This window comes from Dicentrarchus labrax, unplaced genomic scaffold, assembly GCF_905237075.1.
Source record: "Dicentrarchus labrax unplaced genomic scaffold, dlabrax2021, whole genome shotgun sequence".
Lineage (NCBI taxonomy): Eukaryota > Metazoa > Chordata > Actinopteri > Moronidae > Dicentrarchus > Dicentrarchus labrax.
Window position 1 is genome coordinate 14,320,570 of NW_026136710.1, and position 20,668 is coordinate 14,341,237.

General features: G+C 40.9%; 1 protein-coding gene across 1 annotated transcript in view; it reads right to left on the reverse strand.

The window, feature by feature from the left end:
- Window positions 1-20,668, reverse strand: part of bcr (BCR activator of RhoGEF and GTPase) — an 83,126-nt gene that overhangs the window by 11,930 nt on the left and 50,528 nt on the right. The window contains exons 3-15 of the mRNA XM_051412698.1: window positions 19,069-19,173; window positions 17,928-18,113; window positions 11,981-12,088; window positions 10,121-10,181; window positions 9,949-10,001; window positions 9,278-9,418; window positions 2,679-2,800; window positions 1,912-2,077; window positions 1,576-1,695; window positions 1,260-1,335; window positions 982-1,086; window positions 439-513; window positions 71-168 (exon numbers count right to left, since the gene is read on the reverse strand). Coding sequence (XP_051268658.1) covers window positions 71-168; window positions 439-513; window positions 982-1,086; window positions 1,260-1,335; window positions 1,576-1,695; window positions 1,912-2,077; window positions 2,679-2,800; window positions 9,278-9,418; window positions 9,949-10,001; window positions 10,121-10,181; window positions 11,981-12,088; window positions 17,928-18,113; window positions 19,069-19,173 — 1,416 coding nt within the window. The remainder of the gene's footprint in view (window positions 1-70; window positions 169-438; window positions 514-981; window positions 1,087-1,259; window positions 1,336-1,575; window positions 1,696-1,911; window positions 2,078-2,678; window positions 2,801-9,277; window positions 9,419-9,948; window positions 10,002-10,120; window positions 10,182-11,980; window positions 12,089-17,927; window positions 18,114-19,068; window positions 19,174-20,668) is intronic.

Here is a 20,668-nt window from a genome sequence, read left to right on the forward strand (position 1 = left end):
ACACAGACTCCGCAGAGACATTTTATTCCAACTTGGAATATGTTGCATGCCAGTTTCGCTCCAGTCTTACCTCGTTCCATTTGGGTTCAGTAGTGTACCGATACACTCTCGTCTTAGCTTTATTTGAAAAGAAGCCAAAGGAATCCACCTCCAATGTGCAGTAGAGATCTGATAGAAGGGATTCATTCCATTAGCAACTGAACTGGCCAAGTGTTAGATATGAGCCACGTTGAGTTTGTCAAAATGTTTCAAACATAGATCTCCAGGTAAGTGTTTTAATTCTTACAGTTACTAACCAGAAATAAACTGCAAATATGTCTACTGGAAAAAAACAACTTTAAATCACGGTTTTCCACTGCTCCATGGTCACATCAAACTCATTGTCTGATTATTCGTATTTTCTGATGTTTGCATGGAAGCTAAAGGTGAGTGACTCACTCAAGCTCTGTTTGAGGCCGGAGGCAGAGTGGACAATTACATTCAGGAACCCGTAGAGACCGGAGGATTCATCCTCTGGAAAAACAGTCAGCGAGGAGAGAGAGAGAGAGAGAGAGAGAGAGAGAGAGAGAGAGAGAGAGAGAGAGAGAGAGAGAGAGAGAGAGAGAAAAAAGGCAGTGAAGAGGGGTTAGAAAAGCACGCAGATCTCTGTTTGTTTTGGAGCAGAATCAGACATGCAATGAACGGATAAAACAGGCCTGTACAGTATAAAACATGTGGCTCAAACTTGTGTGTACTCTTTATTCTCATCTTCATCACAATTATTAATCATATTCAAGTGAAAGCGTAACCACACATAAATACACAGAGCCCCAAACGCCTTATAATGTTACTGTGGAATTTCTATTAAATCCACATCCAATTTGTCTCAGAAGAACCCTATCGCTGAACTACAAAGACTGCATATGGATGACTAACTGAGTATGATAAGGACAACTTTACTTTAGTAGAAAGCATTAGATTTTTACAAACTTAGCTACTCACCTTCTTTATTGATGCTCAGTGGGATGTGGTGGACAGTTTGCAGCTTGACACAGGAGCTGGTCAACATTTGCAGCTCCATAGAAGTCAAGGAGGAAGTTTTAAAACCTTGAGGGAAGACAATAAATGTAATTTGTGCTGTATACTCCATCACAAGGTTCTTGGATTAGTAGTTGCTGCTGAGAATGTTTCCAGTGTCTTGGATGTGCTACAAATGGGAACATCCGACTGTTCTGATCTGGATCAGAAATTGTTTGACAGGACATTTCTGGGGCACTTACATTTCTTCTGCTGTTCCTTGATGATCTCCCTCCACTCTGCGCGTTCATAGTCAGACGAAATCAGGAAACTGTAACCCTGAGAACACATGTGCAAAAAAAACCCAGCTGTCTTAGGATGAGAGAGATCAATGAGAATTAATCTTAAAGAAGATCAGCAAGGGGATATTGTGCCGGAAATGAAGTGGCAAAAAATCTGGAGAAAATATGGAGAAGAAGAGTGTATGGGGAGCAGTAGGAGGAGGAGGATGGGGAAGAAATGATGATGAAAAGAGAGTATGAAGAAACTGGTGGAGTTAAAGCTGGAGAGTGTCATCACCTTGCCATTTTTGTTGTAGACTCTGAGGGGCATGCTCGGAGACGTTAACAGGAGCAGAGACTCCTGCTCAGACAACTTCTTCCTGAGACGGTCAATGACTTTTGAACCCTTGTTGGCTCTCTGAAATCACAGAGGTGAAAACGTTTGATTGTGTGTGTATGTTTGTGTGGCAAATCTGACATTTATCACCTCTCAGTGGTTGGAAAAATGCAATGTCCAATAAGTCATATGAAGCTCTTTCAAAATCCCAGAGGACAAACTTAGAAAATGCACTGCTGTCAATCTGAAAACCAGACTTCCTTCTTAGTTCCTGAACAGATTTTTGTGTGTGTATACCTTCTCTCTCTGGATCTCACTACGGAGGTGGGAAATCTTGACCTTCATGGCGTCGAGCTCTTCATCGGGGACCTGGGGGATAGTGAGGGGCTCGGTCTCCTCGGGGCCCTGGAAGGTCAGCTCAGTCAGGGGGATGTACCACTTACTGTCATACTGTTGGTTTTTACTGTGGTGGCAGGACGAGAGGAATGGCAGAGCGGATGGAGGGTGAAAGGTGAGTAAAAGAGACGGATGTGAGGGAGGTATGGAAGGAGGAGTGGATTTATGGGGATGCATAAAAAATGGTGTGGATGAAAGGATGGGAGAGGAGACAGTGTAGAGGGGAGAAAAACAACAATTAGGAAACAGGTTAACTGTGTTTATGAAGAAACACCAAGAGGACCTTGAGAAAAATCTTATTTATTTTATTCTAACTTGAAATTTAAAGGACCAGTGTGTAGGATTTAGTTGCAGATTACAACCCCTTGCCTCACCCTGCTGTTCCAAGTGTGTGGGAGAAACTATGTCATTGAAACTCGTGAAAAACATGAGCCTATCTAGAGAGAATTAAAACAACTCCGTAATTTTACACACTGGACCTTTAAACTTGAACGAGTGTTGGATAGTTAGATGTCTGTGTGTCCATTTATGATTATGTCTTAATTATACATTAGTTTTATGAATATTTTTAGAAACCTTATCTTATGTAACTCTCAGAGATCTCATTAAAAGCTGGCTTTTAACCGGAGAAATAAATGTTGATTTGAGAAATATGAATCCTTTCTTACCCTCCGATCTGTTTCTTCAGCTTGGCGCAGAGCAGCAGATCAGTGAAGAGGAAGACATGCCGCAGCTTCCTGGCTCCCTCCACCAACTCCACCATGAAACTGTCCCTCAGAAGCTGGCGGTTCTGTGGTAACAACAGACAACAGCGATGGGTCAGTGACATAAGGCTTTTGGTGTCGATAACTCAGCGGTTGGCAATGAAGCTCATCAAAACATATTTACGAGCTGTCACACTGTTGTATATCCACTTAGTTGGCTAGAGGAATAATCACTGAAACTGTACTAAAATGTAAACATATGAATATTTTTTCCAATATAGTAGTCTGTATTATGGGGAAAACAGCTTCAGCCATTTCTGTAAGTCGTAGTAATAAATCAGCTATCCTCTTTTTACGAGGGAGACTGGACTTAAGTTTTACTTGCTGCCAGTCTGCTTTACTGGATAATAACTGACAAAGGTCATGTGCTCAAAATTAACCAAATTATTCCTAAAACGAAGGGTTTTGCATTAGATTGCACTGATTAAACTTATTACGCGTCATATTCTGGCACATTCATCAATTTCCAGGACAGAGAGGAATGAATGACGTAGCAGAGGAGAGGGAAGAGAGAGTGTTTTTTGGAGCTCTAGGATTTATCACTGATGTCAGACTATGTAATGAGATGTGTAATACTGCCATCTGCCAAAAGGAGGCAGTGATGTCATTGTACAAAATGAGACAACACATTTACAAGAATGGACTTGGAACAAAAAACAGGGAGCAGGCTAACATCAAACCACAACTCAACAGCAAACAGTTCACTTTCACATGCTCTTGGTTTTACTTGTAGTGTGGGCATTGGGTATAAAACAGTTAGGCAGTAGAGCTTTACAGTTAAAAAAAGAATATAAATTGTTGATTGTCTGATTTTGTTTTTATACTCAGCAGGCAAACAGAGCAAGTAGGATTTGGTAAGGAACGGACCTTGCAAAAACATAATGTAGCTCATTTTTGCACTTTTGATTGCACAAATCAGAATTTATGTGAACGAGTCTGGAACAAGGTATTTTGTTCATTTAATTTATTCTGCAAGTTTCAACCTGGTTCACCCAATTTGTTTGAACATTACTTGTTGTTTTGTTTAAATTACAAATAAATTAAGTGGGTTCGAACATTTTACAAAGATTTAATTTAACAATTTTAAGTTTAACTCAGAGTTAAGACATGAGAGTGAGCACTGCTTGAGGTGCAGTTTTCTTTTTTAGTAACAAACAATAGGAACATTTTACAGTTCAACAACTGCTGCTCTCCAAACCAAGCAAATCAGAAAGTATCTGCTAAAAAAATGTCTTCCTTCCTACTCTCTTCCATGTTGTTTCAGAGGCCACACCTGCACCCCCCGCCCCTGCAAACCCAGCCAACCTTACTGTTACTGTCACCGCCAGAACACACTGAAGTGGAGCCGATGCTTATGCAGGAGAGGTTTATGTGCTTACAAAACCTGACTGGACATCTGCTGGCAAAGAGGAGCATCATGCTGTGTCACTCGGTGTTGACGCTTGTGTGTGATGAAGAGGTTGACAAAGACAGAGAGAGAGAGTTATGAGAGCATGAAAGAGAGAAAGGGAAAGACATCAAAAGGAAAGTAAACAGCTGAAAGTGAATGGAGAGAAAGAGGTGGCAAGAGGAAGAAATGAGAAACACAGAGTAGCTCCCGACAGAATACATGTAGTACTGCAGTTTCTTACTATACCAAACCATGTGACACGTCACCAAAGCAGCACCACTGCAGTGATCCATTGTCGAGGGATTTCTTTATGCGCATGCACTTGCAGGCACACGTGGAGATCCTACTGTATGGCAGACTACAATCACGTTCTGATCCCTGAAATGAGGATCTAATAGAAGTCTAATTCCCACTGGTGGATGTAATTATTCATTACTAGCTAGATAATGAAGCCCGGAATGATGACGGCCTGTGATAGATAACTTCCAGATGAGTTGCTTGCTGTCTATCTGGCATTTCTCTCTAGTGGGATGCTACATCTGTCAGAACACACACAAACACTCACTCCTTCCTCTTCACCATGGTCCGGATATCATTTCCTGATCCAGTTTCTATTGTAACACAGACTGAGATATATGTAATGAGTCAGACTTTGATAAATATGATGAGAATAGCACACCTATGAAGTCCTTCCACATGTAATGAAATCCCCTGAGGATATTTTCTAACTAGCATATAAAACAAGGATGCTGTCTTACTTCTGTCAATCTACATGCTGTCATGTCAGTCTATATTTAGAACATGTACTGAACAGTAGTTCGAGTGAGGCATTGGTCACACTGCTCATCTTAGTTTTGGCATATTACTTACATAAAACCTAGGAATTACAAATATTGGAACTTAAGTTGTACCATAGAGCTATACATGCATATTAAAAGCACCAACGCACCATCTGTGTACAGCACACTGTACAGTCTGCTCCGGGCGCTGTAATATGATCCCATATTTGAGGTTTAAAGGGAATTAAATCCATTGCCAATTACATACAGTATGTATAGGGATTAAACTTTCATATGTCAAATATGAAATATATGTATATAGGAACACAGCCATGCTAGAGGCTCTGTTAGGATGTGTAGGCACAGCAGAGCTTGCAGCTAAATGCTAACATCAGAATGCTAACCTGCTCCTGGTGACAATGTTAATATGTTGATGCTAAGCAGTTGTAGTGTTCACCCTGTATTTGGTCATAAACCAAAGTACAGTATCGGAAAGTAAGGGGATCACCAAAGACATTAGGATTTCTCGTTTGGACACCATGGATATCGGTATATATAAATGTATATATACAAACATAGCTTTATATATAGATAAATTCTAATGCCTGAGACATTAAAACCAGATTTGCATTACTGCCACACATTAAACTATTGTTGTACAGTGTTGTTATTTTTTTTATGGTATTCTCCTCTTTTAACTTTCTTTTTTGCTTTTCAAAGAGTGGTCTAATAATCTGTCTTGCCCTGCCAACCAGTGGTGACTGACATCATGCTTTTTCCACACCCTGTGCAGCAGTGATGTAGCGTGGCAGAGTCACAGAGTTGACTGTGGTCACAATTACAACAGACCACACCTTACCACACCTAGCTATGATTTTGATGTGGTCAGAGGTTCAAGAGACTTACAGTATACCTTTCAACCCACAGAGGCCAGTGCAGATATGGTTTCCCTCCTTCCTCTTACTCTTTAATTATATTTTTTTCTTCAATGGACAAACTTTGAATTTAGTTCTCTTTGTATATGACAATGCAGCTGCAAATCTTCATTGATGTCATCTAGCAAGCTAAAATCTCCTGTGATAATCATGACATGTTAGCAGTACATTCCAAAACTGGATTAGATTACTGATTGGATTATCAAACAAAAAGTACAACAGTAGATTAGGTTGGATTAGTATACAGAAAATACCCTCACTGACAAACTGCTAACACTGACTCAGGCAGAGTAAAATGAAGGGTCAGAATTGTCTTACACAGGAGCTACTAGAACTACACTGCCCATCAAGCCTTAGTGTTAATCCTCTCCTCTCATTGATCTCATGATAAGGAGATAAAATAAAGGGAGGGATAACAACTAGATTAGGGATTAACAGGCTTCTAACTGTGTGGGAGTGAATGGGAATCATGTGAAGGGATAAAACGAGACTGACCACTAAAATAATGCAACACAAAAGCGTGTGTTTAACCTGCACATTCAAAACACACTCGCTCAATGAGTGATCTTTCATTTTTTTCTTATTTAATTAAGGTTCATTGTTTTATCTTTGGATGCAGACACATATTCCAGTCGGGGCTCATTCCTACATTAGTAATCTGATAAATCTAAAAATGTGCTTATGCTGCTGCTTTGCTCTGCTACTTGGGAAAAGACATCCTTAATAAAACCAGCTGTCTCAGCGCATCAGATGACATTTTCATAATATCGAACAGCCAGTAGGAGAAATGCGACTTTCTCCATTTCTCATAATAGCTGACCGGAACATCAGCAACGCCGATGTGGAAGGAGAACGACGCGAGGCAGAGCACGCTGATGGCACAGAACACAGATTAAATATTGACCATCTCCTCGCTGAGAGCGTGTACGAGAGTAATGGCATGAATCTACAAAAGATCCATGTTTATATTTAGAATACACGCTTGAAGGGGCATCTCTGCGCTTGTGTGCTTTTGCAGTTGTGTATGTGTGAAACAATGTGTGTATACGGGGATGCGTTTGTGCAATGACAGAGGGAAGGAAAGACGTACAGACAGATGAAAGTGGTGCAGATGGGTGTACGAATGCATTTCTGCTTGAAATACACACACAGTCACATATCTTTCCCACAGGCAAACAAAGCAGAGCGAGGAGGTGAATTGAGATTTAGGCAGCGCCATCATTTGCATTTTAATTAAGCAGCCTCTGTTTGTCCCCTCCCTTCATCTGCTCGGGCCAGGGCCTCTGGGGGCCACTTGTGCTGCTCTGCTCCTGCATGCCTCCACTGAACAAACCACAGGTTACTCACTGGTGTGTGCACATGGAGGGTAGGTTCTCCCTCAATACTCTAAATTTTAGGTCAGATCATAAATGAGCACTGTGGCCTGTTTCCGATTCTATCACTTGTGTTATTAGATAGTTTTTGCTCCGAACAATCAGCACTGTAACAATTAAACGGTGGAAAAAGACTACTGATTGCAGCAGGGAGCTTAATATTGGAGCTTTTCTGCCATGTCATGTTGGAAACGTCTTCCCTGCACCCTTAAATCAACGGTGTTAACTCATGTTTGTTTACTTGGATTTATACTTTATGATTTCTTTGAACAGCTAACAAAATCAACACTTATTAATTGTGTGAGAAAACGTGTGAGCCCAGTATCACCATACCTACAGTATATAATTAAATGAATGTTATTTGCCTGTACAAATCCTGCAGTCATCCAATTTGTGTTGACATCACATGAACAAAGGATAATGAGGATAACTCCTTTACTAAGTTAAACCATCAGTGCGATCAAAGGCTGGAGTCCCGCTTTGGATGTCTGAAGAGCACATTATCAATGCAATTTGGTCTGAGAGCAGATTTAGCTTCAGCAAAGCGACAATTTAGGAGGGCGAGGGTGTGCTGAATGGCTACTTTAAACCTGGTAACTCAAATTACTTGAGTGTTTTATGTAATTAAAGATATCAAAACAACAATACAACCACATCTTCTCTTCTAAAAATGATTTAGGATGTATTAGCCTTTTAAACACCGTCCTCTACATTGAATGGAGGTTTCTCAACTTTCCAGGTAACACCTGGAACGCTCTTGTAATGACTGAAGCAAGTTATATGCTGTAGCTCGTTGGTGAAATGCAGACAAAAACCTCAGGCATATTATATACTCTATGGTCTATGATAAGGTATAATATAATGAGCCCCATCGATTTCCATGTGCTGCTTTCATGTATCCATGATAAATATTTGATGACTGGTGTGGAGGTCTGGATGGACTGGGATGGAACCGAGGCCTGCGGGGATAGGAGGGATGTGTGTGTGCGTCTGGGTGTGTGTATATGTTCAAAGACAAACAAGAGAAGGGAGAATGGAAACAGAGAGCAGGAAAGTGCATATTTGTGTGTGCGTGTGTGTGTGTGTGTGTGTGTGTGTGTGTGTGTGTGTGTGTGTGTGTGTGTGTGTGGAAAGGGTGCAGTAATGACCCCCCTGTGAGCAGAGGGAGGAGCCGGCACAGCCTTTTCACTCGTTCGCTCCCACCCTCCATTTATGAATAATTAACTTAGAATGTGCCAGTCAGAGCGGACTGGTGGCTCATTACAAGGCATTATGTACGGCAGTGTCACCCAAGCTATCAATCAAGAGGCATCCATTCATGTGCGTCAAGTCATCTCCAGGGATGAGAGTGACAGTGGGGGGTAGATTGTGTGTGTGTGTGTGTGTGTGTGTGTGTGTGTGTGTGCGCTTGCGTTAGGGGAGATGGAGGGATGGGAAGCCACAAGAGAGACGCAGAGCAAGCAGAGAATCACCCTCATCTAGGAAACCCTAGTATGACCATATAAGGGCATAAGCTGCAGATTGGCAGGGTCATGACGTCATCATGCTCAATATGAGCTGGAGAGAGTTAAACTGATGACTATTATCTACATCTAGACTGCTCTGTATCACATTTGGTGCAAAGTTAAAATTACATCTAAACTTAAGGGTCTTGATATTTGATTTTAAAAACCCAACAAAACTATTTCCTGCTGTTTTGTTAATGGTGCAGCAGTGAAAATGTCTGAAGTAGCCAACAAAGGGAGAATCACAATTTTGTGAAAATGCCTGTATGAACCAGATATTGATGTACTGTATGTTAGTTGCTCCAGTTCATTGTCATGACATCAAAAATAAATGAAAATGCAAACATTTGAAGCCACAACACAGCGTGTAATAAGGACAGTATAAAAACTGTAATTTCTGTCTGATGCTCTTTTAGTAACCCCAAAGCACTTTGTTTTAATCCAGTAAACTAGTGCTCACTAGAGCCAACTAGCATCAGCTGTTTGAAGAAAAGCATGCCAATAGGGTCTTAAATGCTCACCTCTCCCTTCTTGACAGTCATAGATTGGCGTCGGGGCGTCGTCTCCTCATTGATGCTGGACAGGAAGTTCTGGGAGATCCGCAGGGCGTCCTGCAGAAGCGGGTGGTCTGGGTGGCTGGTGGGCGTATGTTTGAGCAAGTCCTGGAGTACAGCAGCAGTAGATACAGAAATATTAACTTTCAAAAGCAAAACTATCCAGGAAAAGAACACATATTCAGGTATAGGTACACATATGCACACAGACATGCAAATAAAATGTTACATATTACTATTCGTCATTCAAGTATGCGCCTATTTTTTATTTTTTTTCATTTTTAGCTCTTTGATGCATAAACAGTCATCCTCTTACTCAAACTGCCTGCTGAAAACAGTTTGTATATCGTTAGTGCTTTTTCATACACGCAATAAACAATTGTATTTCTTTCTTCTTCATTGATGGAGAAAATGCTTTATGGTAATAGTAACAAAGCAGATTTGTAAGAAATAACTGAAATGAAAAACAATGACGTTTTGTATTCTGATAAACAAGCTGCAGGTTTGGTTTGGATCACCCATGTCATTCATTCTAGGGTTAATTTACGAGCAACATAGGCAATTACTGAAACACACCTGAACACAGTTGTAATGTGACATTTCTTAGGATTGCCGCTTCAGTGCTCACTCTTACTTACATGAAGTACCAACGTGCTGCGAGTCACTCTATCCACTGGTTTATATAGCAAAGCTGCACATGAAACAGGGAGGAAACCAAAAATAAGTTTTTATAACCTTCCATATGTAAATGTTTTATTTTTTGTTACATTTTAATATTTTAGTAGCATGAACTAGCATGATGTGACTGACCCTCTAGAGAGTTCTTGGCCGTCTGGTCCTTAGAGTCCTTTGGGCTTCTCACTTTCAGGTTCTGTTTGGAGACAAAAGGCAAGTTCAAAGTGGAGAACCCTTACAAAAAGATCTTTAAATACCATTTCAGTATGGTTAAGACATATAAAAAAAAACATACATATGTTATTATCCTTGCTCTAGCACTGAGGTCATCCACTTCCAAATTAATTATGCCATCCTCAGCAGCTTTTCCCCCCACCATCTTGCTCAGATGGCTCAGAGTCATGCATCATTACGAAGGCCATTAACAACCCTCGATGATGAATTCCCTATCCTGCGTGTAGACACTAGACTCAACTCTAACTGGTAGACCTCATAAAACATAGACGAAGACTGATGGTGTATCAGAAACTGCCACATGCTTGAAAAAAAATATGGGAAGAAAATGTACAAAAAAGAGCTGAAAGACCTAAGCCAGGAGACTGCTGAATATACTGTTCAACACTGGACTATATTTTTATCCTGCTAACCTAAAAAGCTAATCAAATATTTGCTCTTACATACACATACATAGTGTAGTTCAAATAAGTCTCCCACAGTCTTTGTAAAGGCTGCATCTGAAGCCATTTTTGTGGATGCTGGACTAACAGAAGACTCCCAAAATGCATGAAGAGAGCTGTAATACTGTTTGAACCCTCACAATTCACAACCCTATAAAGTACAACACTGTTGGGAATGTAGATTACTGGTTTAAACCAGGGTCAATATTGTTCTATCAGCCTCCAAAACTATATTTGATGCATGGGAGTAAGTGTTTTCAAATCTAGTTTGTCTATGATAAAAGGAATTGTCCTGAGCCTCCGAAGCTGCTGGAAATTTGTGTTTGGGGAAAAGATAAATGTACAAATTTATTACACTGTCAAGGCTCATCTACAGTCTGTGTACTGAGCTCATATTTTCCTGGCCAGCGATGAGAGTGAGACCAAGCTAGAGAAAATACAACTATCCTCTGCACTGCACCCATTAAGATAATGTACACACACGCGCAAAAAATTGCCAATGGCTGCATTTGTACAGAAATATTCAGCAGAACATTCAAATTTAAATGCAGGGAAATGATAAAAGCTGCGTGGGTGAATAATGGGAAAGCGTTTTGCAAGTACAGTACATCTGGGACAAAACGGTTAAGCAGCTGCAAAATTGACTATACGACACCTCTCAGAAACGGTTTCTTTTCCTAATAACACGTTGTTTAACACTCTGCTGTAAGTCACTCCTCTTTTTGTCATTTCTGTGTGACTAAGTAACACTATCTTTCTCTAAGACACTGTCCAGCCACAGTGGCAGCAGGATGGACGAGGTATACAGCTACACAAGAGCAACTGCTAACAGTTAACATTGTTAACTGCACACATGTTATAGTGTATTCTAACAAAAGAGGGTGTAGGAGGAGGATATGACCAACCTGATACTCATCTTTTAAAGTATAAGAAAGAATTATTGGGGTTCAATTTGCTGTAATGTTGGTGAAAATCACCCTAGTGATAAATGTTCAACTGAACCTGTACGTCCTTTTATCTAAATTAGATACAGCATCGCTCCACACTTCAAAGACAGAACAACTTGTGAAACTCAATTGGATAATTTGCTGGTATGCAGGGGGTTAAGCGTCTGGCTGACTGATTTTACACGGTGGTAAAAATGATCCCATAACTGAGAGATCACAGCTTCGACCCCTGCTTTGACACAGAAGCTGAACCAGTAACTGTTCAGTTTTTGTCTGGTTCCTTCCCCCACATTTACGGTATAGTTTTCCATAAAAAAACATGTCTTTCTATCCCTGCTTGGTGTTGCCATTCTTTCCTCTCTCCTTCTTACCTCAGAGATTTCAGCAAACTGTGTGTTAGCCTGGCAGCACTTCTCCGCCGTCTCTACAGCCAGCTCATAGTTGTCCACAAACGCTCTGTAAACTCCTAGCTGGCTGGCCTGATGGACAGAGAGACAAAGAAACAGAGGAGGGATGTGACGTTCACATTTCAATGAACACATTAGACATAATGAAAAGTCAGTAATTGTGATTTGTGAAGAGATTGTTCTGCCTGAAATCCTTTGAATCCAAATACAAATGTTAATACACAGACAGTAAACTCTAAGTAAGCTTTTGTATAAGAGAACTGAACAGCATTCACCATGCTCTCAGGCAGAACAGTTCATTGTAAACCCACAAAAAAGCCTTTCAGTCAGAAGCTCAGACGAATCCAAACACACTTAACAGTCCTCTTCACTACTTCTTTTTCTTAACTTCCGCCACTTCATTACTAAACTTCACACAAACTGCAACCTTGCTGCTTCTCAAAAAATAATATTTTTCTAGAAATAAGATAAGCCTTTGTTGATCCACAGAGGGTAAATTGAGATGTTGCAGCAGCACAAGGACCGAAATAAGTACAGATAAATAGAGAAAGTAACAAATACATGTCTAGATGTATATGAAAAATAAACACTACACAAGAGCAATGCAACCTTATAATAAAAATGACAAGGGAAGCGTTATACGTAGCAGCAAAATAACTTAAGTCCTAACAAGTGTGTGTTGTCAAATCTGGGGGGCACAGCAGCATAATGTAGCCTGCTCTTCACAGTCAGTACACATACCTTTGTTTGAACTGTTATTGGAAAGCCTCTATTTTACTAAATTTGTATACCTTAAATTCTGGGGAGTGCTGGTGAGTTTCTTTAAAGTCTGAACAGTGGCGCCTGAAATACTGGACATTGCAATGACCTTCTCAGTGTAACTTTGAAAACGCTAAATCGCAACAGTGAGATGTATAATCCTTGAAATGTTATATCTGAGACAGGAGATTCAGCCCAGTCAGCTGTGTCTGAGAGACTGTGTGTGTGCGAGTCGCAGAGGAAAGACACGCATCACGGTCACAACAACAGCATGTTACCACGGTGCTCCTCGTAGCCGGGCCCGTTGCCGTGGCAACCGGCGAGACCTGCACTGTGCTGGGGTGAGTAATTAATGATTGGTGTAACGGAGGCTATGAAAGCACATTTAGGAAGCTGGATGGCTGAATAAAACTCGCACCAAACGCTGCCTGCCAGCGCTGCGATCCATCTCGGCGGCGAACAAAAGGACAATCAATTCTCCTGAACAAAAGCCAAAGGAGGAGAGAGTACAGTGGAGACGGGCTTTGTGTGTAATGCCGAGAGCAACACGCACACTCACAAACTCTCAGACTTCTCACAAAGAATACCAAATTCCCCAGAAAATCTTACCTGAGCATATTGAATACAGGAGTGTAACTGAACATGAATTATCCCCTTTAAAGCTCAAAGCATATTGCCATATTTCATACTCATTGCCCCCATATCAGTCTGTGACTGGACCCTGGACAGAGAGAGTGGACCCTGGACAAACTGCTGTCCATACTGGACAACACCCACCACCCTCTGCACAGAGGTGTGTGTTCAGTGGCAGACTGCTGTCCCAGTCCAGCTCCACCAACAGACTCAAAAACTCTTTCGTCCCCCTGGCCATCAGACTGTACAACAGCTCTCAGTAAAGGCAGGGAGGACAAGAGATAATAGACAATGTACAATTTCTACCTGTATTTGCACATTCATTTGCACTGTTTTACTTCCATTTGCACTCCACTCCATTTGCACTGTTTACTGTTTGCACTGTTTACTGTAGCTACTGTTAATTTTATATATCATATATATATAATACTTTATATTTTATCTTTTATTTTATTTTTAATTCTATTCTTAAGGTTAGGGTTTTTAATTTCAGTTTAATGTTTGTTTAATGTATGTTTTATATTTTGTATGCTACTGGATACTTGAATTTCCCTCGGGATAAATAAAGTATCTATCCATCCATCCATCCATCCATCCATCCATCCATCCATCCATCCATCTATCTATCTATCTATCTATCTATCTATCTATCTATCTATCTATCTATCTATCTATCTATCTATCTATCTATCTATCTGTTGTGGAGCAACAGTAATTTGGGCAGATGTGTCTTTTGTCCCTTCCAGAGACAGGCTTAAAGGGTCATTGAGGTTTATTACAACTTGGGTCTCACTTTCGTAGATCCAGCCATATTCTCTGTATTGTTATGATATCATTTTATTCATTGCTGAGATCTGGGTACACAGCAACAGTGCTGTAATGAAACTGGATGGGGCAAGAAATGAGGTTGTACACAAGCCAACAGTTTAGCCAGACTATCTAAACCACCTCAGTTGGAGGTCAAGCTGAAGGTTAGTGCAGCTAAAAGTTGTTAATAATTTATCATTGCACAGGAAAACTCTGCATGCACAACTAAGGTAAGTACAGTAGATCAAAGCTGAGAGGAAATTGGTTTGTAAACAGTTTGGATAAAAATTTTGCCTTTGTTTTCTAACCTACTTCCATTATCTTTTTTTCTTTTTTTGGTGAATTTTGTTTTAACTTATTTTATTTTAAGTGTATGTATTTTATTTACCTATAGTTTCCTTACAATGTTTTTATTATTGCTGATTTTAAATTTGTTGCTTCGCGCTTTATAATTAGAGTTTTGAAAAGTGCTCTACAAATAAAGGACTTACATATCTGTAAGCCAATCACTATTCTTGTCTCAAACTGACCTCATTCACCCCCTTTACATCTTATTTTCAGGCATGACCTTCCTAACACGCTCTGATTTTTGCTGTCATGGAGGGGGCGGGGTGAAATTCCATCCTGGCAGGAATGTGAAGTCACAAGTTTTCTAAACATCGTTTGCACTTATTATGTTATTGCGGCAGTTACAATGCATGTATGTGTGGTATAGATCTTTAAAAAGTCCAAAAAAATAAGGCTGCGTGCCATGAACCACCATGAAAAAACCAATAAACACACCCAACTGAACTCAGTACCTCCTTTGTTAAGAAATAATTGTTCTTATCTATGTTTGTCAAAACCTTACTGATGAATTTAAGGCAGCAAATCTGTGGATCTATAGTGTTTTTCACATGCAGTATATCTGCACACTACAAAGAGGTAAATTGGAGGAAGGCGAGGAGTAAAGCAATTTTCACAATCCTGAAATCCTATGTCCTGCCCTGGGCCACACAATCTGCACCAGAGCGGAGGCCATTCAGAGCGTGACAGTTTGACTGTGGAGAGAACAGAGAGCCTGAATGTCTGCCAGCCACATCCACATCCACACAACGGCGTGAAGGCTTACCGAGTGTACGGCTGCAGCTACAGTATCATAGCAGAAAAATGGCTTTGGGGTGATGAAAGAAACTGCTTGGGTGTTTGGATTTCTCAGTTCAGGATTTGTCGCATGTGAGAGTATGTGTGTAATCCACAGCGGAAAACAACATTAAGAAAACAGCCTCATGACAGACTACGGCCATTATACGAGAAGGCTGGATTTAGCCACTTGGTTTGTGTGGGAGCCTGAAATATTTTCTTACAGGGGAGAAGCACTGCTTTGTCTATGATGACATACTGATATGGAAAGATAGGTTAAGACGCTTCATTTGCCAGCCATGTTAGCAGCTGTACAGCGGTGCTCTGAGCTCAATGCTAACGTCAGCATGCAAACATGTTCACAATGACAATCCATACATGCTGATATTTAGCAGGTACCATCTTAGTTTAGCGTGCAAGCATGATAAACAAATGTACAAAAAGAATTGTAGGCCAGGCCATCTCTGCAGCACTAACACGCCATTGTAATGCAGTTTTCTCACACTCTTCTGGTCCTCCACCTCTAAAGAGCAATATTTAAAGGTAGTTTATCAGTTTACCTGTCTGTCTTCACGGTGTAAAGCCTTCACTTTGCTGCAGTGTATGAAGTGTGTGTTTAGGAGGAGCAGAAGCACGAGTGTGATTTAGCCCTATTTTCAGCCTTCAAACACTTCTCTCTGACACTCATGCTCATAACCTGTCAGTGACGCTTTGCCTCTTCCTCTTTTCTCCCTGCCTCCCCTGTTCTGATGTTTTATGCTTCCTAAGCCCGTCTGCCTCCCTCACAGAATTCAGAGTCATGGTGAGACAGCTCTATCAGAGTTGCAACAGCCTAAATCTACTTGCCTACCCGACTCTCATCCTCTCTCAACCCTCCCTCCCCCATTCCTCGCCTGCATCACCTCCTCTACTCTCAACTAATCTCTCCCTCACTCCCTCTCCACCTCCTAAAGGAACGGCTGTCATGTAGCATTTTTCCTTTTTTTCCCTTTTTGTGGGCTCAGCGTCTTCTCCTCCTGACTTTTATTAACTACTGTCTGGAGACAGGGAGGGAATGGAGCAGAAACGGTGCGTGCATGTGTGTGTGTTGTGTGTGTGTGTGAATGCACCAGCGTGTATGTACAGTGTAAACATGTGTGTGTGTGTGTGTGTGTGTGTGTGTGTGTGTGTGTGTGTGTGTGTGTGTGTGTGTGTGTGTGTACATGTTATTGTGGAAGAGAGCCAGACTCCAGATTGTAAGGTGAAAAAACTGTCTTTGTCATGTTGACGTAATGTTTGAGGCCTAGGTAAACGTTTTTACAAATATTCTATAATATAATAATCTTCAAATTGAAGCCCATATGACAGACAATTCAAGAGTGTGTGTCCTGTTTTGGTGTGATCTCCTGGTGCACTTACAGGTCAGGGAGTACAAACTGCAGCTACGCTCTTAAACACTGTAAACTGTCTACAATCACTCTCCTCAATATGATGCCATGATATCTTCCTTTGAGGCAGTTCTTTGGATGGGAGGCGAATACGCAGTATTAAGGAAAGAAAAAAACATAGAAGCTTGCTTTTAAAAAAAATATTTGATAAAAACTGGATTATGGCATGTGCGTCCTAACCAGTAAAAGATACAAATTAAATCCTAATTTCTTATCTCAGACCTATGGGGAGCCTCCTGAGATACGTTAATGGGAGTGTGTGTGTGTGTGTGTGTGTGTGTGGTGTGTGTGTGTGGAGAGAGAGAGAGAGAGAGAGAGAGAGTGAGAGAGAGCAATAGAAAGAGGGGCTCCTATTTATAGCAGCTTCTTCGAGACACAAAGCACACAGTGCAGTGATGGCCTCAGCTGCCTGAGGCAGAAAGGCGGCATTGTGAAACATGGCTGCACCTCCCTCCCTCTCTCTCTCTCTGTGTGTGTGTGTGTGTGTGTGTGTGTGTGTGTGTGTATATGCGTGCATGTTAGAGCATGAGTGAGACTGAGGGGCGAGAGAGAGAGACAGGGAGACTGAGGGAGACACTAGTGGGAGAGGAGCAGTATTTGGGAGAAAAATAACAAATGATTCATTGTGGGTTAATTGACCCATTGTGAAAATGATTAAATAGACCCAGTGTACATTTGGCCCTGACATCTTTGGCAGATACTACTGGAGGGCAGAGAGAGAGAGAGAGAGAGAGAGAGAGAGAGAGAGAGAGAGAGAGAGCAGCTGTTGAGGAGGAAATAGGAAGAAAAGGACAATGCAGGGTCATTTTGTCCACATTTAGAATGATAAAGAAGAGCATCACTACAAAAATCAAACCTACATTTTGTTTTATTGGTTCATTGAATTATACCGACTTCTGAAAGCCTCACAATTCAAGAAACAACATTACTGTGAGTAATGTCACTCTCACACAGTGGTTCTGCTTTGGGTCCATGTCCATAAGGTCAGAAAATGTAGCTGCAGCATCCTGAATGTCTTTCCTGATATTGTCAACCCTTTTGGGTGGCCAATGTTGTCACTTTGATTAAGGGTAATATCAGTCAGTTACACCCAGGGACGCTTCTTCTGTCACACACACTGCTGGCAGAGACACACAAGCATCCCAACGCTTTTTTTTCCTCACCAGTTTCTGGAAGAGGTCCCCGACTCTCTGGTGGTGGCTCCACTGCTGGACGCGGGGCAACAGTCCGTCATAGAACTCCCTGTGGATCTCGTAGAGCTCAGGCACTTTGAAGAAGATCGTTTCTATCTGGGCAACGGTGAGCACAGGCTGTGATGTTGTAGCTGCGGCCTTCAGAGGCTTCATGGGCTGAGAGGAGCAGTGGAGGAGACACTTGTAAGTGAACTGTAAGCACTTGTACATCCATTTTAAAAAACGTTTTACAGTTTTAGAGATACAAATAAAAGTCTGATAAGTATCTGCAAAGTAAGGCCTCAAAGTACTCACAATACTAGTACTAGTAATACAATATAATAACTATTGCCAGGAAAGCTAACTTTAGAGTGATATTCCTTCGTTAGATTTCTGCCTTTGTGACTTTTTTCTACGTGCTCGACTTGTCAAATGAACACTGAAATGGATTTGTCTTAAAAAAAGCAATAAGTCAGGTTCTTATGGTGAACATGTTAGCAAATTGTTGTTTATTTACACATCCAGCACACACAGAGCATAAAATTTGGCTCTTCGGATGATAAATACTCCACTATATTCACCAGGTAGTTGCTAACTTTATACAATGGTTTAATAGCGCTTTTTCACAGAAAACAGCTGCTTGCTGCAGCTGGAAACTTGCACTGGCCTAATACAACAAAGGATATAAAGGGGAAAGCCACCATTGTAAAAGCGGGCTGACAAATTGCTGTCTCATGCTATACTTTTATATCATCCAACCTTAGAATGTTTCTTGTCTCTTTCTTAGTTGTAATTTGGTTTTACTTATTAATCATTATATTTGGTTTGGCTATACATTTGTTTATAAAACTTTGATTGTTTTGTAGTTTACAGCAAAAGCCAGCCAGTAAATTCTTGTTTTCCATGTTTCATTCACATTTTGCAGATGCATCTGGCAGCACATCAATCAGTAATTTCAGACTTATGTCAAAATATAGTTGAACTACTCAATTTGCCTAATCAATCGGCCTACCTCTAATAATCCTGTATAATATGGGTATATCTAGAGTGTGTGTCTGCTTGTGTGTGTGTGTGTGTGTGTGTGTGTGTGTGTGTGTGTGTGTGTGTGTGTGTGTGTGATGTATGTTCTCACCAGCAGCAGTGCCTCCAGGTGACTGAGGTATGTTTCCTCAGTGGCCAGGATCCCAGAGAGAACCCACTTCCTCATCTCTAAACCTTTTTCCAGGTCACATTCAGTCTGTAACAAACACAGAAACATATAATAATACAGTTAAAACAATATCCAGCAACACAATATCACACCAATGAATCCAATCTTCTACATGTCTACTAACTTCTTACGCTTCAAAACATTTTTTCTCTACTGTTTTCACTCTGGAAGGCACATGATTGGATTATTTTGTGTCTGAGGTTTTAAGAACATGCAAAGCATCATATTATCGCTTATATCAGCTACTGAAAGGACATTTAATATAACTTGTTTGTAAATGTCAAATTGAAGGATTCCTAGTTCTTAGTAGAGCTTGAAACTCCTGAAGGTTTGCTTTTTATAAGCTCCTCAGTCTAGAAAATCAAACAGCCGCAAATGCACCTTCTAGAAATCCTCCCTGGTTGCCTCCCCATTCCCTTCAGCCCAGTCAAAGAAAACAGAGAGACAAGAGAGATTCCTCGGGCTATCTTGTTTAACCACGAACTCTGAAATAACTCAAACAGGCAGGGTCTCCCATGGGAGCAAGGTTGCGTATAAATATGTCTGTGAGAGAATGCACACACGCACACACACACACACACACACACACACACACACACACACACACACACACACACACACACACACACACACACACACACACACACACACACAGTGAGCCCAGGTTGGGACGTGGAAGCATCCGGTCCCTCTGGCTATGAGGAGGAGGAAAGAGAGAAAACAGGGAGGAAGGGTGAAAGAGAACGACAAAGAAAGGAGAGATGGAGATAGAAATGCAGATTCAGTGTAATTAAAAGAGTAAAAAGACAAAGAGGGCAAAATATCTGACATGATGAGGGGGAGACAATGGTTGTGGGAATTACATACATAAATAGATTTATTTATTTGACAATATAGAATGGAAAAAGACAGTAAGAATTGGAGAAAAGGGAGACAAAATCAAAGATAAGCTAATTCACTGCACCATGCACCTTAACAGCAAAACGCAGAAAGAGAAAAAGAAGAAGAATGGCTATAGGAAGTAGAAATAGATCAAATTGAAAGAGTATGCTACAGGACAGTGGAAGAGCTCCTCTGATATTATAGACATTACACCCTAATGCTGCCACGTATGTTTACACAGCACAGCAATCATATGGGTTCAACATGTGAAAGAAAGAAGTGCATGAGTTGAACAAAGTGATTAGGATAAGGGCTGATTCAGCCTGCTGGACTTAAGCTGCTGCTGTGTGGATGTGTGTGTGTGTGTGTGTGTGTGTGTGTTGGGGCAGGGGGGAGCAGCATGAAAGAGAACACAGGAAATCCATCCAGTAGTCAAAATGAGAGCCAGAAAAGCATATGAATGGAAGTGATGGTGTATTTTATAGTTTTTTTTTTGTATTATCTGTATTATTCTTAATTTTTTATGCTTATCCTTTGAAGGGTAGGTTCATATTTTTTCTTTCAAGCTGGTGTTTTTTAGTGTGACACGAGGTATCAGGTTATTTTAAGATAGACTTGCAAAAATGTTAACCTATTGTTT